The following is a 16,695-nucleotide window of genomic DNA, read 5'->3' on the forward strand; positions in this document are numbered from 1 at the left end:
TTTGGTATCACTTTCTTTTCCCTCCTCTATTCCAATTATTCTTAGGTTAGCTCTCTTAAGATGGGCCCATATTTCTTCAATGTCAGATTCCTGCTGTTGGATATCTTTTTCTAGATTAGAAACTATGCATTCATTTTTGAATTGCTCATCTTCTAAGAGCGAGATTCTGTTCTCCATGTGGTCTAATCGGTTGTTTGTGCTTTGAATTGAGGCCTTTACTTCATTAATTGCATCCTTTATCTCTTTTTGGCTCTCTCTGAGTTCTTTTCGAAGCACCTCTATTATTTCTACAGTTATTTTCCTGATTTGATCTTCTAGAAATCTCTGATTTTCTGTTTTATCAGGTTCTGATGTTGTGGGGTTGTGCACATTCATTACTCCAGTGTTATTCCTCTTTCCCATGATTTAGGAAGTTTGTGCCTTCTCTGGGTTCTTCCCTTGGGTCACTATGGCTTCACTTAAGGTGCTCTGGATCTCGAGTCTGTATTATCTCAGACCCTACTACTCCTTTACTGGGTTGTATCACAGAGTCTCCGACCCAGGGAGTCGATAGAGGCTGCTTTAAACTATGGGGGGTGCCAGGTTGCACGCTCTCCTATGGTGTGATATATCTGCCACCACCACTCCCTCACTGGGTCAAGTCCCAGGAGGCACAATACTGGGATTTCTCCTCTGTGGCCCGCAATTTGACTCACTGTTCTTGAGTACGTAGATGTAGTTGTACTGGACTCGGTGAATTCACTGCTGCTGCCGCCGCCAGTGGCAATATGGCGCCTCTGCCACGCCCTCGGCCATGAGGCTGGCGTATTTTTTCTTCTCTGGTTTTGATTTCCACTCTGAATCCCTGCAGCGTGTGCTGAGCTCAGCCACTGGGAGCTTTAAATGCTGTCTGCGCCGAAAGTTCCCGCCTGGCTGTTCCGCAGCGGCTCACCTGGCTTGCTGTAGCCGTCCGCTGAGTTCGCCGCTGCCGCCGGCAGTATGGCGCTGCTGCCGCGTCCTCGGGCGCGTGTGTCTCCTCTGTGGCCCTGAGCTCTGTTCTCAGTCCGCTTTCTCTCTGGAGCCTGGTGGTTTTTTTGTTTTTCTGGTGATGGTGTTTTCTGGCTATGAAAGGCGCTCTTTTTGTGGTAATGGGGATTGGTTGTTAGCGGGACTCTTAAGCCCCGCTTTTCTCGGTCGCCATCTTCAAGTCCCTTCTTTGTATTAACTCATTATAGCCTGGGAAACTGGACAATACAATTGAGTGCAAAGGTGCTGGACTCAAAACCCGAATTCTCAACTGTGACCTTCATCACGTGTGACCTTCCCATGTCACCTTCTTGAACTCCTGTTTCCCATGTGGAAAACAATCGTGGTGAGTGAGACCCGTTCCTCCCCCCGGGATGGAGGGTCATAACAGAGGAGTCAGGAGCGTCCCATTCGCTGTCCTCTTTGATGGCTGGTGGGCAGGGGTGATAATTATGTGGTAGTCATTTATCTTGGTGAAAATGTTTGAAGATGAATAATTCAAAGCTCCCCTTTCAGAAATATGACTAATAGATAATTTACATTTTTGAAAGCTTCCTTTTATACAGCTGATTTAAACCAAGGATGACTGGCCTTTCATTTCCAGGTGCAATTTTTAAGGGAAAACAATTAAAAATGCTAGAGAATATGGGAGGGGGAGGTAGCAACTTCCTCATAGAGATATACGAGTCTTAGTGGAATAAAAATCTCATCAAAGGCACTATAATTTGGATAAGGCACACTCTTTTTCCTTGTTGCAAATGTTGCTCAATGGGATTTTTTTTTAATCTGTCGACCTCATCAGGCCCTATTCCTCAGAAAGTATAATCCTGTCAGATAGTAAAACTCATAGTAAATGGCCTTTCCAGCAGGTACTTCGCAGGAACTGACTGACAAGCAGCAGTAGGGGTTCTATTTTAAGAATCATAACGTTTTACTCTATGCAAGAAATACAGTGCAATTTGCAGTGCTGCTTATAATGATGGGTTGATTACACAGGAAGAGCAAATTAAGACTCACTGACAGTCTTTTTGGAGACTCGTCATTAACAGAAATAATGCCTCTACTGCCGATTATGAAACTCTTTCCCGCTTAACTGGAACATGGTTATTTCATCAGGAGTCTCAGAAGATTGTTATATATATATATTTTTTGCACATTCAAAGATAGTTCCTAGCTCAGTTTCCTACCAACACATTCCATTTGGTGGAAATCCAGTAGAGAAGGTTGAAAGGATGAGGAGTTCCTACACAGCTTATTGCCTAGAACCTGGGATCTGGTTGGTGGCTGCTGCATAAAAGCAGAGTGAGCAACTGGAAGACACATCACGGCCACTTGCTATGAAACATGGAGCAGCCATGCTGCCTAGGGTCTCACCAGTGTGTGCAAAATACCCTCTGCTTACTTCTTGGGATATATATATATATACTGGAGATTCAATCCAAGGGCATTCTACCTCCAAGCTACACCCTAGCCCTTTTGATTTTTTTTTTTTTTTTTTTTTTTGGAACAGGGTGTTGCTAGGTTGCTGAGAGTCTTGCTAAATTGCTGATGTTGGTCTTAAACCTGTGATCTTCCTATCTCAGCCTCCCAAGCTCTGGGATTGCAGGTATACCATCATGTCCGACCAGTAATGTTTTTCTGAACACACATGTGTTGAGAACCACGGTAGATAGGTTGATAGATAGCCTGTAGCTCTTCTTTTCTCTCTAACCTACTGACTTTTCCGGGCATGAGTCAAAATTCTACGTACTGGGATCAAACAAGAATTGTACAAATCCCCACAAACCCAAGGTACATTCAGGAAGTAAACACAAACAGTAAGAAAGATGGAAGAGATCGAAGGAGCTCGAGAGAGACAGATTAGCACTTGGAGGAGAAAATGCATGAAACAAAAAGGAGATCATACAACTTCCCTGGCTAACCTAACCAATCCACTTCCTTTTTACATCCTTGACCATTTTTGAGTACCTACTATGTGCGGGGAAAAGTGCTAGGGACTTCAGAGACAGGAATGAGCAAACAGGCAAATGCCCTGTTTCCTGGAATGTCCTGCTCCAGGTGCCGATGCTCTGAGAGGGAGCACACAGTCTCTTCCCTCTCCGTGCCCGGGGCAGGCGCAGCAAGAGGCGGCAGCCCTCACTTTCTAGCAGTTGACAATACACTAGCTATTACTTTCTATCTAAGGCTTTTCCAACAAGTTTTTAGAAGGCTCACTGGGAGTCATGTCTCTTTCTAGTAGTTCTGTTTTCCAGATTGGGCTAGGCACATAACAAGCTTTAAAGCAAAGTCCGCAGAAGGTTTGATGTGTTAATTTGCTGTTGACTTTCCCAGGGCCATTCACTTAACTCTAAAGTCATAATGTTCTAGAAAGAATAAACCAATGACTTGCACTTAGGAAATAGTGAAGGAAGGAATGGTGTCTCTGTAAAAGAATCCTAGCTACTATGTGAGTTACAGTGTTGGATCAGTACAAAAGGCGTAGGACGTGGATACTGTTTGGATCTCTGACTCATGGATGAAGAGGTCCATTTCCAGCTGTGAAGGAAATTGCGGGAGGTAACTCTGCCAAAGAGAGGTGGAGACAGGACTCACACTCAAGCTTTGACTGCAGTAGCTTGTAAATCTGTGCTATGCTGCCCTCTACTGGTAACCCCAGATGGGCCTGACTTCAGGGGGACTTTATTGGTATCCTTTGGTTTCTCCCTCAAGATAGACTTGCAAATACCTTGTCATTTGATTTTCATGCTAATATTGCCTCAGTTGCTAACTTTGGAGATGTTAAACTATTTCCTTTTGAGCAGTGGAGGTCAATATTTATTCTTACAGACATGTAATATGTATGTTCCCATTTCAGCTGCAGGGGTGGCTTTCCATAACTAGAGAATTTATGGGGTGCCAGGGATGCTTTCCTACTCACAAAACCCTCCTCACAAAAGTCCTCCAGTACTGCTTAGCTGCTCAGCATTTTTCCATGTCCTTTGTCAAAATGCAAATGCATTAGGAAGGAAGGATTTTATTATCCACGCAGCCTGTCGGCCTGTCTTTCTTCTATAGTCCATCTTTTTCTTTAGTAAATATTTTTGGAAGTAGATTCCAGTTGAATATTGGGTGCTGGAGATTCAAAAATAAATATGAAGTAGTCTTTGCCTTCAGGAAGATTTGATTCTGGGAGGAGATTAATGTCAAAGAAACACAATATAGTGTTTGAGAAGCTATCATGGATACATCTATAAGGTGCAGGGAAACCCACAAGGGAGGAGTGTACTGGCAAAAGAGAGGACAGGGCTGGCTCTACTTGGAAAGCTGAGGGTATACATTGCTTAAGTCTACAGTCCTTCACACTTTAGTAAGAAAGTATTGTAATGATTCTTTCCCAGGGGTCAGATGTGGCAGCAGAAGAGGGTTTGGAGGATGCGTTCTTGCGCATATCATAGAAGGAGAGAGGAAATGACAGCCAGTAAAATAGTTTTCCTCCCAAGTTTTACCGGGTTGGTAACTAGAAACATGCAAACAGAAGCTCGGCTGTGCAAACAGAAGCTCGGTGGTCATTCTTGTCCAATTCCTTCCTTTCCTACCTCACAAAGTCTGTGTGATTTTGTATCCCATATACCTCTCACACTGAGATACTTCTTTTTAGCTCTGTTAAAAAGGGCTTCATCATGGCCCAAACCACCAACTTCTCATACTTGGACATTCTTTTTGCCCTGCTAGGGTCCATTTTCATTAACTCCAGATCTACCCTACACCTCTCTGATTATGTCAACCTGTCAGCACCTTCACACTGCTGTTAGGGTAAAGACGGATGCTCCCAAGCACCTGCTGGACCCTGCAATATCGAACTCTATCAACATCCTCTGAGAATAATTCCTTTTTATTCTCTCTGACACATCTACATTAGGAAGCATTTTATAGCGTCTGTTTCAAAACCTATGGGAGATTTTTCACTGATGGTCCCATCTTCACTAGATTTTATATCCACACCTTTTGCTGCATAATACTTCAGTGTTCTTACACCTACGGCGAGGCCTAATTACCTGATCCTAAATTCAGCCAGGTAGCTTGCTCTGTCTAATAAAATTAGATAAGATTGAAGCTGAGTGTGGTGGCCCATGCCTATAATTCCAGTACTTGGGAGGAGGATTGCAGGTTCAAGGCAAGCCTCAACAACTTAGTAAGGCCTTTAGGAACTTAGTGAGATTCTGTTTCAAAATAAAATATAAAATAGGGCTGGGGGTGCAGTGTGGAGGTAGAACCCCCCTAGGTTCAATTTCCCATTCTCTCTCTCTCTCTCTCTCTCTCTCTCTCTCTCTCTCTCTCTCTCTCTCTCTCATCTAAGATTTAAGCCCAGGCTATGAGGTCTTTTATGTTTCTCCTTGTTCTGAATAGCCTCATGGTCCCAGAAAAAATATAAGGGACAGATAGAGCCACACTACTCAGCTGAGCCCAGTCTGGATCAAATGAACCCCAACGGACACCCAGAGTTTTAGAAAAAAAATAGCTGGCAGTTATTTTAGGTGTTTGGGGTTGTTTGTTAAGCAGAAATAGCTAACAGATGCATACTATAATTTACATTTCCCTGTAGCTTTGTGACTATTCTTAAAGAATATCCTGAGTGTTCATACATTCAGGCCAATCAGGTTTAAAGTAAAAAAAAAAAAAAAGGCTGCATACATGAATATCACCCTGAGTATTATAAACAGCAAACTGTGGCCTGAGGATTGAGGTCTATAAAAAGTGGCTATTTTCTTATGATTTCTATACTTTCTTGCAAAACTCACAAACTGCACACAGATCTCTTCCTCCCACCATGAACACTCTTCTTCCCTGGGAGGGAAGGTATATCCGCAGGCAACCTGAGGTCAGGCTAAAATTTTAGAGCTGGATCCTGAAATGACACAGTCCCCTTGCCTTTTAGATAAGGGCACCATCTGTCATAAGAGTCATTTTAAAGGTCATGCTAGAATTAAACAGGCCATCTTGTTCCTTTTATCTGTGTCCTTTTGCATTTTTCTTCGGAAGGCTATTGAGTATTTCTGCCCTTTCCATTTTCTCTACCAGACAAAACCTTTTACTAAGTGGATATTAAAGAAGTCACTGCACCAAGGCATTGACAATTCAAGTTGAAAACCACAAGGGCACGTGGGTGTCATTCCTTGTCCCCGAAGACAGGGCAAGACGCCGTGCTCAGAAAGGAGAGTACCCCTGAATCAAGACTCACAGCCATCTTGTGAAGTGGGACTTGGGTGTTGTTAAAGGTGCACTGATAAACACACTACCAAGTTTGCTGTGTCCGAAGAGAAATAAAGTTGTAAAAGTAAACGGTCAACAAGCATCATAGCACTGGTAAAAATAAGTGCATACACACCTGGATTGATGTGATTCTTCTTCCTGAAATAAATTAAAAATATTTTGTTTAGTCTTGCTTATACCCATCCAATATTCTTAGGCACATATCTGTGTGTGTGTGTGTGAGTGTGTGTGTATGTGTGTGTTACTAGGGATTGAACTCAGGGGCATTCTACCTCCAAGCTACATCCCCAGCCCTTTCTTTTTTTCTTTTCTTTTCTTTTTTCTTTTTCTATTTTTTCTGTGGCACTGGGGATGGAACCCAGGGGCATTCTACCTCCAAGCGACACCCCCATCCCTATATTTTTATTATTTATTTGGAAACAGGGTCTCAATGAGTTGCAAAGGGCCTCACTAAGTAGCTGAGGCTGTTCGTGAACCACGATCCTCCCGTCTCAGCCTCCCAAATGCTGGGATTACAAGTGTGCGCCACCATGCCTGGCTTGCATCCCCAGACATTTTTATGTTTTATTCTGAAAAAGGGTCTTGCTAAGTTGCTGTGGGTCTTTAGTTGCTGAGGTTGGCCTCAAACTTTTGATCCTCAAGTCTCAGTCTCCCAAGTACTGGGATTACAGGTGTGAGCCACTGGCCCAGCTCAAAGCTGGTATCTTGAAAGTAGAAACAATGAAATCTCCTAGCTAAAAGTTCTAGATTTGTTTTCTGGGGGGAGGGATAAGGAACTCCAATAACAAACTCTTCTTTTTATTTTTATATTTATTTATTTATTTATTTATTTACTTATTTATTTTGTGGTATTGAGGATGGAACCCAGGGGCATTCTAGCTTCAAGCTATACCCCCAGCCCTATTTTTTATTTAGAAACAAAGTCTCACTAAGTTGTAGAGGGGTAAGTAGCTGAGGCTGTCCACAAACCTATGATCCACCTGTCTCAGCCTCTGAATCTGGGATTACAAGTGTGCACCACCACACCTGGCTCTTTCTCTTTTTTAAAATCAGCCACACCACTGAGTTTTTAAAAGGTCTCTTTGTGAGAGTGCCTTCAGAGAGACAGCAGAGAATGAGGTTATACTCCATTTCCCTTCTCCCCATGCTGTGCCCCTCCTTCCCACGGGAGAGCTTCCTAAAGGGTGTGCGTCTATCTCCTCAGCCATGTCTTCCTATGTTGTCTCCCATCACGGGACTCCTTAGCCTTTGAGGGAATGGGGGACCGCAGGACTCACCTTGCTTTGTAGCTCCCTCCCCAAGTGTGCGGCAGGAGGCTGAGAGCCGACTTACCTGAGGACTGGGTTGCAGTGGGCCGGGGCTGGATGGTGTGTGGCCTTCTGGCCCCGGGAGCGAGGCCCGGTCAAGGCAGCTCTCCTTGCTGGGCTGGCACACAGGAGCGGTCTGCTCCTCAGGGGTCCTGGCTTGAGGCTCCACTGAGTCAGCTGTGTTGAGGGGCCCTTCGGGGTCCAAAGGCAATCTTGAGTAGGGTCTCAAGGGTGATGGAGGGTATGAAGAACCCTTTGGGCTTCCAGGTAGACTCTTGGAACGGTGACTGGGGGAGCCTAAGGGCTCTCTCCAGCTTCCCCAGGTGGAAGCTGGCACTTCAGAGACATCTTGTGGAGACAGCGGATGTGATGTTCCCCAGACACTGCCCCTCAGCCTCCGCAGGGTGGGAGAAGTGGAGATGCGGCCAGGGGCTTGCCGGTCGAACTGGAGAAGATGTCCCTGGTTCTCACAGCGTTTTCTTGGCAGGTTTTGGGGGCGCTGGGGGGAGGTCCTGCAGCCCTGGGGCTGTTCCTCTGGGCAGGATGACTCTGTCTTCTCCACAAAGCTAAGAGGACCCATTGATGGGAGATTCTGGCAGGCAAGGTCAGAGTCGCTGTTCTCTGGACCACACTGGGACTGGGGTTGCTCACTTTCCATGTCCGAGAGCTGCACTGTCTCTGGTGCTTCTTGGTCCTTTTCCAGAGGAGAGTTACAGGCTGGTTGGTGCATCTCAGGGGAGGAGGAGCAGGCTGTGGAATCTGTAGTAAAGGAGGAGAATGAGGTGAGAAAAAAGCTGTCCAGAATTTCCAAGGAAAACATGGAACTCTTCAGAGGAGACTGGTAGAGCCCAGTTCACAACAATGCCCTCTACATTGTGCAGAAAATTAATATCCGTGATTTCAGCCTCTCCATCTAGATAGTATATTCAAATCTGCTTACTGTCTACTTAATAAACCAAGTGCAAACAAAAAAGCCTTTACTGACTTAACAGACTTCTTAAGCTAACCACCATTTGATTATTCCATTTTAAAAGAACAAAATCTACATCACATTCTTTTCACAGTCTGCTCTTATGCCTGTGTGTATAGATTTGTGCACTTTGAAGCACTCCAGGGCTGCAGGAACAAGGCCCCTTCCCTCCAGGTTTAAGTTACCTAATGAGACATGTCTCCAAAGATAATTGATGTAAAGTATTTGACAGAAGACAGTTCAGATTTTATCAGCCCCCATATCTTAGGAAAATGACTTGAGTTTGAAAAAAAAAAAATCCCAGATGTCACCAGAAGTTCTGCTTCTCACGATTGGAGGTGTTTTCTAGAACTCAACAGTCACCTACTGCTGAAGCCGCTCTCATGCCTCAGCCAAGATGGGGCTGCCTTTGACAACATGATTCATGGCGGCATGGAAATGACCTATGGTGGGTTTTTTTCATTTTGTGGTTTCCCACATGAACAAAGTCTTTCTGTGTGGGAAAATATCCTCACCCATCCATCAATAATCGTATGGCAGCCAATGCATCATTATCTATAGAAGAAGGGGTGGAATTAAGCAATAGATGCTTTGACCATCTTTGCTTGCCCCGGGCAACACTGAAGGTGGTTTTACACTGTGTGAAGATAGTTAGTAGAACAAGAGATCATGTATTCTGAGATCTCCAGTAACAGTCTGAGCAAGTCTGTAATTCTAAGGTAAAATGCAGCAATCTGGAAATCTTTGGGAATGAATATACCCAGATGGCCAAAATTTAAGGCTAGCACTTTTTTTAAAGTGCTATATAATTTTAATTGCATTGACGATACTGTTAAAGTGGAGCATTTTCTATGGTATATTATTTACTGATTTAACTTGATAACAGCAAAAGCTGAAAAACCAATAAACTTTTTTTTTTTTCTTCTGACCTGAACTTGTTGTGCTATCACTCATGGTACCGGGCTGAAATCCAGTGATTATGACTACGTCTGTTCTAGTTATAAGGAGAATACAATAATGGGCACAGGCTTTTGTGGTGTGTGATTATTAGCTCCCTACTACCTGGGCCCAAGGACTGTACTCCCTTTGGGTTCATTATTTCTCATCACAGTCTGTGTACTTAACCATAGCAGGAACTCTCTCCCCTTTAATTGTTTTCTTTGATCTGATTCATGCATAGAAATCCAATGACTTTGTATAGAAAGAATTTGTAGGCTTTTAGACTTTATTCTTATCAGTGAAGAGGAGGAATCCAGTGCCGAGATATTGTCATGACGATGCTGAAATATTGATCTCGGGGACTTAACATTCTCTTACATTTGCTCCTTGATTCTCGTCTGACTTAAGGTCAGATAAAACTAAGAAGGACTGCATTGTAGACTGGAGAGTTTTTTAAGGAGCTACTTGGCTAGCAATGAGAGTCAATTCAATGCTTATTTACAAAAGGAATGTGAAATCCTCGATGTTAGTTTGCAGTAACAGTTTTGAGCTGAGAACTAGAGTGATATAGAACTTCACATGCTGGACGGAATGGGGTACCTTTTTGGGGGGAGATGGAGGAAAGAGGGTAATAGCAGCCAGAATGTATAGATAGTAAAGATGAGGCTGAGCTGGTTTGGGTTGTGAGTGCAATTTCTGGATGCTGCTCTAGAGATAGATACTGGCTTTGTTGGAGAAGAATGAATAGACCCACTCTGACCATTGATGAACTCAGCTATGTCAAGGGGCCAGTTCCTCATTCTCTCCACACACAATAGCTGAGCCGAGGACTGGAGTTATAGGTACTTTTGCACATAAACACATCCAAGAAATCTATTATGATTTTTCACCTTTAGAGAAGTAACCAAGTTCTAAGCAGTAATAATGTTTAAGAACTCCAGTAAGTTCGGGTGTGGTGGCACATGCTTGTAATCTCAGCATTAGGGAGGCGGAGAGGAGGATTGTGGTTCAGGGACAACCTCAGCTCCTTAGGGAGGCCCTTTGCAAATCAGTGAGACTGTTTCAAAAATAAAAAGACTAAAAATTAGGGCTGGGACTGTAGTTCGGAGGTACAATGCCCCTGGGTTCCATCTCCAGTACCACAAACAAACAAACAAACAAACAAACAAATAAACAGAACTCCAGTAAGTTTACATGGGGCACTTGTATAATTGCTATATCAGAGTTATTAGCCCTTAGTTTTCCTTTCTATCCTTTCAAGCTTCCTTCTCCTTCTTGGAGGGGTTAGGATGCAGTTTTGGGTATCCTTACTAGCCATCCAGACACAGGCATATGACCACTAGAAGTAAAATATTTATGTCCAATAGAATTTAAGTGTCACATGTATTATTTATTGGCCAGTGTCTTAAACATTGGAGCCAAGGCATTACTAACTGCACGTAGGCCAAGGTAAGAGCACCTGCCAACCAGACTCACCACAGCGCTGGAGAAACTCTAAGTACGCAGGGCTTTGGGAGGTGGTTTGCAGAGACGTAGCAAGGGCTCAGCTCTGGAGTCAAGGGATCTGGTTTCTCTTCCAGCCTCACTGCCAGCTAGCTGAGTGACCAAGGAGCCACTTCTCCTTTGTCAGCCTTGGCAGCATTTGTAAAAAGGGCATCGAAGGACCTCCCTCACAGGCTTGTTTTGAGAATTAAATGAGATAGTGGCTGAGGCTCCTGGGAAGTCCAGAGAAAGAGAGAGAGAGAGAGAGAGAGAGAGAGAGAGAGAGAGAGAGAGAGAGAGAGAGAGAGAGAATAAGACTATATTCTGGTGGATCTGATAAAGAATCAAAAGTTAACAGTGAATCTGTTCATGCCAACTCTGTTCTAAAAGACCAGAGCAACACGTGATGATTATAAAGAAATGTGTCGCCGGCTTTTGACCTCCCAAGCTTTAAGAATCCAGGAAACGACCAATTGCACTGTTGAAGAAGGAGCTCACTGTCCTAGAAATTAAACCACATCGATTAATGATTCACTAATTCTAATTAGACCTGGAAAGACCAGCTAGACAGGACTGAGCGGAGGCTGGCGGCAACCAGCTCTGAAATAAACAGAAAGTGCAAGAGGAAACCCAGAAAGCAGCTGACCGGCTTCCTTACCTGTGGGAAGGTCGGCCTCTGAATGCGACATGGTCCCGGAGGGTCCTGACCATCCACGGAGCCTGCAGCGTCACGGAGCGAGCTGCCCAGCTGCCGGGGAGGGCAGCCAGCCACAGGTCACACCTGTCACCAAGGACCCTCCCCGCCCAGTGCCAGCAACCTGGATACGCTGAAATGAGGAACTGGCCTCTCCTCCTTAGAGACTTTTCTGGTTATTTGTTTGTGAGAAAGGCTAAAGGGAAACCAGTGCAGAAGCTCAGGCCACCTAAGAAAATGCCAGGTGATTTGTTTTTTACTGAAGAATGCTGCTCCAATACAGCAAGGATGCAAATGTGCCTTTTTATTCCCCCGTAGTGTGTCCGATAATCATCACCCAGGCAGTTCTAGTTTCTGCTCTGTTTATTTTTCTAAAGTAGAGAGAATTATTTCTTACACCTAATTTTTCACATCTTAGAATATTTTCTATTGATCTATTTTAGTTAATAGGGTGCTCTATAAGTACTTTCAAAATAACCAGAATTAAACAATACTGGAAAAAATAGAGGAAATAATTATTGGACTAGGAAACAAATTTGTAAGCCTTATTATTTAATTTTTTTGGGGGTACTGGGGGTTAGACCCAGGAGCATTCTGCCTCCGAGCTATACCCCAAGCCCTTTTGTTTTTTTATTTTGAAACAGGGTCTCACTACGTTGCTGAGGGTCTTGCTAAGTTGTTGTAGCTGGCCTTGAACCTGTGACCCTCTGATCTCATCCTCCCAAGTACTGGGATTACAGGTACGCACCATTACGTCCAGCATGAGCATTAATTTCTAAATAACTAAAATGCAGATGAAAGAGTACTTCTATCTACCAACATTCTCATTTGATCAGTTGCCCCAAAGAACATTTCTTTGGTGTCTATGTGTTTTTTTTAAATTCATGCAGCATTAAACACATTTATATAAACAAGGCATGTTGGCGCACGCTTGTAATCCCAGCGCTTGGGAGGCTGAGACAGGAGGATCGCGCAGGTTCAAAGCCAGCCTCAGCTACTTAGTGAGGTTCTCAGCAACTTAGTGAGACCCTGTTTCCAAATAAAATATAAAATAGGTCTGGGAGTATAGTCCGGAGGTAGAAAAGCACCTGGGTTCCACCCTCAGTACCACAACAACAACAACAAAACAACAAAAAATTTCTATAGAATCTTTGTAAAAATAAAATCAAACTAATTCTTATTACTTACTTGTGAGGTTTTCATAGCCTAGAAGCATTACAGATGGTAGTGTGAAGGTTCCTCGAGGTCAGTGGTCCTCATAGTAGGTAGGGCTCCTGGACCAGCATGGTGGACATCACTTGGAAATTTGTTACAAATGCCATCTAAACCTCTGCAGATGGGGCTGCAATTCTGTTTTAACAATGTCTGCCAGGTGATTCTTCCCTGTGTTAAAATTCGAGAGCCATTTCCTTAGGGGGGAAAAAGTTGTAATTTATAGATGTTGGCTTTGTGATAACCTTTGTATTAGTCTTTGATCCTCTCATGTCAGTCTTATTAGAACATCATTTATGTAGCACTTTGAGACGGGAATCAACTCCCTCCTCTTGCCTAAATCACCACATTAAACCCCAAGCAGAATATCAAATAAAAGCTACTTTGCCAACACAGCACTGGCATAAAACAGTCGAGCTCCTGCCGAGTCTGTCTAGAAATGGATTGCTTCACTTCAGGAAGAAAGAAAAATGAAGTCTTTTAGCACCTGGTTTGTGGAAGAAAGGTTGTGCTTTATTGCAGAGTCCCCTCACGCACATAGGACCGTGAAACTGTCTCTCCAGGGGTATGAGAGCTGAACACTTGATCCCTATGCAACATGTTCCAGCCTCTGGTTGTAAATTAAACAAGGAAATGAGGAGTCTACAGAAAGGTCACAGAGGATGATCAGGAGAAAAAATAGTTACTCTCCACTTGATTTGTTCAGGACAGGAACAGGGAGGCCTTTTGGATGATGAAGGGACATTCCGGATGAAACACAGCGTCTAGGGTCAGCCTCTCCTCCAACACCCTGGGGCAACCACCCTGGCCCCAAAGGTGGCCCTTTATCTCTCTGTGTGGTACACGGAGTCCTCTCCAATCTGCAGGTGGGGCAGTTTGTCTAAGTGGTTTTTGCTCTCTAAGTTATTTGATTTAGTATCTTAGTTGGGGAAGAAACTGAGTGTCTTAAATGGGAAGAAGCCACCTGGGACGTAGCCCATTGGAGTCAACATGCTGAAGAGCTGTTTGGTATCATGAACATCTAGATCCGAGCCTACAAGCTGTGCAGTTGCTGTTGGTTCTCTGACTTTTCTATAATGATGGTGATGATGATGATGATGGTAATCATCATCATCATCTTATTCATCTAACATTACAAATGAGAATTTGTTCTTAAAATTTGGATCTTATGATTTTTCTTTTCTTTTCTTTTTTTTCTTTTGTGGTACTGAGGGTGGAACCCAGGGGTTTTTCTACCTCCGAGCTATACTCCCAGACCTATTTTATACTTTATTTGGAAACAGGGTCTCACTAAGTTATTGAGAGCCTCACTAAGTAGCTAGGGCTGGCTCCAAACCTGTGCGATCCTCCCAAGCACTGGGATTACAAGTGTGCGCCACCACACCCGGCTGATTTTTCTCTTCTTTTTAAAAAATGAATCAAGCTGGGCGTGGTGGCGCACGCTTGTAATCCCTGCACTTGGGAGGCTGAGACAGGAGGATCACACAGGTTCGAAGCCAGCCTCAGCTACTTAGTGAGGCTCTCAGCAACTGGGGGAGACCCTGTTCCCAAATAAAATAGAAAATAGGTCTGGGAGTATAGCCTGGAGGTAGAAAGCCCCTGGGTTCTACCCCTAGAACCACCAAAAAAAAAAAAAAAAAAAAGAATCAGTCTCGCAGCTGTAGTGGGTGTTCTCACACTCCCATGTATGAGAGAGGACTAGGTCCGAGGACGGCCTCCCTGCTTCAGACAGGACAAGCATGATGAGTTCACCACGGTTTCCGCCACACCTTGCAGTCTTCCTGACACAGGTCAAAGTCATCAGTATTAATCACTTACTGTGCTCGTAGAGTTTTTATTTCTTCTAGTAACACTGTAAGTAATGGCTCCAAATTGGCCATACGCCCAAGGTCCGTTTCAGGAGGTCAGCCATGATCAAGGTCGTCAATGTTGATGCGTTTATTCTAGGCCTGAGCCTATGATGGAGTCTATTCAACAGAAAACAATGAGATGATTGCTCGGCTCCCTCCCCAAACAGCATTCTGTGGGAGAAGCAAGGCTGTGCGTCCATTTCTGTGAGTAAGGACAAGTGCAGCTGACCTGCTGTGTTACAAGTCAGTGGCTTTATCCTCTGGGAGAGGCTGTGACTCTGAGTCAAGAGAGTGGTTTCTCGGTGTGGTATGTTTCATCATTTCTTGACCTGAGTGCCGGCACCTCCATGTGCTCTCTTTGTAGAAACTCATTCCCTGGGACACAGGTTAAGACATATGCATCTCCATGTTTGGTTATGATTTGCTTCAGTAAAGCATGTACTTTAAGAGTATATCTGAACCTGGGCACAGTGGGTACACACCTGTAACCCCAGGATTGCTGGTTCGAGGCCAGCCTCAGCAATTCAGTGACATCCTCAGCAAACTAGAGATATCCTATTGCAAAAATAAATAAATAAATAAATAAATAAATAAATAAATAAATAAAGTAGGGCTGGGAATGTAGCTCAGTGGTAAAAGGTCCCTAGGTTCAATCCTCAGGATCAGAAAAAAAAATTTAGTATATTTGTTCTAGAAGATGACTTCCTGGTTCGCTTAGAAAGATGACTTTCTGATTTTGGATTGAAAGATTTCTAAATATTTTTTCCAGTTGTTGAACATAGGTTTATTTTTATTTTAGTTTCTTTCAGACTTTAGGGTTAGAATAATCCAATGGAATTATGTAATTCTGAAATATTTATTTAAAAGTTTCTAAATAGCACACAGTCTAAGCTGTCTCATACAAAAAGTATCTTTATTTGCTATCACACATGAGTGCTAGGCATGGATTTTTTTGTACCATAAAATTTTTCCATTAGGGGGTCTATCGATGTTTCTGCCTAACTATCAATCATCAGTAGTAAAAATAAGGCCATTAGAATATTTGCTTCTTGGCTACGCATGGTGGTGTACATCTGTAATCTCAGTACTTGGGAGGCTGAAACAAGAGAAGGGCAGGTTCAGAGCCAACCTCAGAAATCTTGCAGGTTTTTCAACAACTTAGCAAGATCCTGTTTTTAAATAAAAATGAAATAGGACTAGGGGCGCAGCTTGGAGGTAGAATGCCCCAGGGTTTCATCCCTGGTACACTCCACTCATACACAGAATTTGTGTATCCCATTCTATTAGTAACTGTTAACTCTGTTTACATTGTCTTTGGATATACAATATCTTTTTTATTTTTTAGGGAGTTTGTATACTCTTCTGTTGCCTGTGCCATTGAAATCATATCCAAGAAATCACTGCCAATTTCAATGTTGTGAGGTTTTATGACCCAGATTTTCTTCTAAAAGTTTATAGTCTTAAGATTTATATTTAGGTCTTTTATCTATTTTGAGTTAATACTTGTATATGGGATTAGGTAAGGGTCCAATTTTATTCTTTTCCATGTAATTATTATTTTTCAACAATATTTAGTTAAAAGATTATTATTTCCACCACCAAATGTTCGTGGAAACCTTGTCAAAAATAACTTGACAATATAGGGAAGAATTTAGCTCTAGGCTTTTATTTAACCCCAATGGTTTATATATCTGCCTTTAGAATAGTACTACACTGTTTCAATTATTGTAGCTTTATATGGTTTGAAATCAGAAAATATATATCTTCTAGCTTTGTTCTTTTTCAAGGTCGTTTTGGATACCTAAAGTCCATATTCCATATTAGGATAGATTTTTTTCTGAAAAATAAATATACAAATATATGATAGTTTCACCTAAAAAATAAAAAAATAATATTCTCTGGTAAGAAAGAAAGCAAAAAGAAATATTGAAATGTTATCTTTAAGTCATCAAAAGCTTGGTTTCAGACAAATGAAACTGTTATGTG

At 42.9% G+C, this 16,695-nt stretch overlaps 1 protein-coding gene across 1 annotated transcript in view; it reads right to left on the minus strand.

Annotated features, from left to right (window-relative positions):
• Positions 1 to 11,642, minus strand: part of PLEKHG7 (pleckstrin homology and RhoGEF domain containing G7) — a gene marked incomplete at both ends in the record, with an annotated part of 72,431 nt that extends 60,789 nt beyond the window's left edge. Inside the window, 3 exons of the mRNA XM_080705628.1 lie at positions 6,371 to 6,393; positions 7,588 to 8,321; positions 11,612 to 11,642. Coding sequence (XP_080561754.1) covers positions 6,371 to 6,393; positions 7,588 to 8,321; positions 11,612 to 11,642 — 788 coding nt within the window. The remainder of the gene's footprint in view (positions 1 to 6,370; positions 6,394 to 7,587; positions 8,322 to 11,611) is intronic.
• Between the last annotated feature and the right edge of the window lie 5,053 nt (positions 11,643 to 16,695).

This window comes from Muscardinus avellanarius (assembly GCF_963383645.1).
Source record: "Muscardinus avellanarius genome assembly, chromosome: 11".
Classification (NCBI taxonomy): domain Eukaryota; kingdom Metazoa; phylum Chordata; class Mammalia; order Rodentia; family Gliridae; genus Muscardinus; species Muscardinus avellanarius.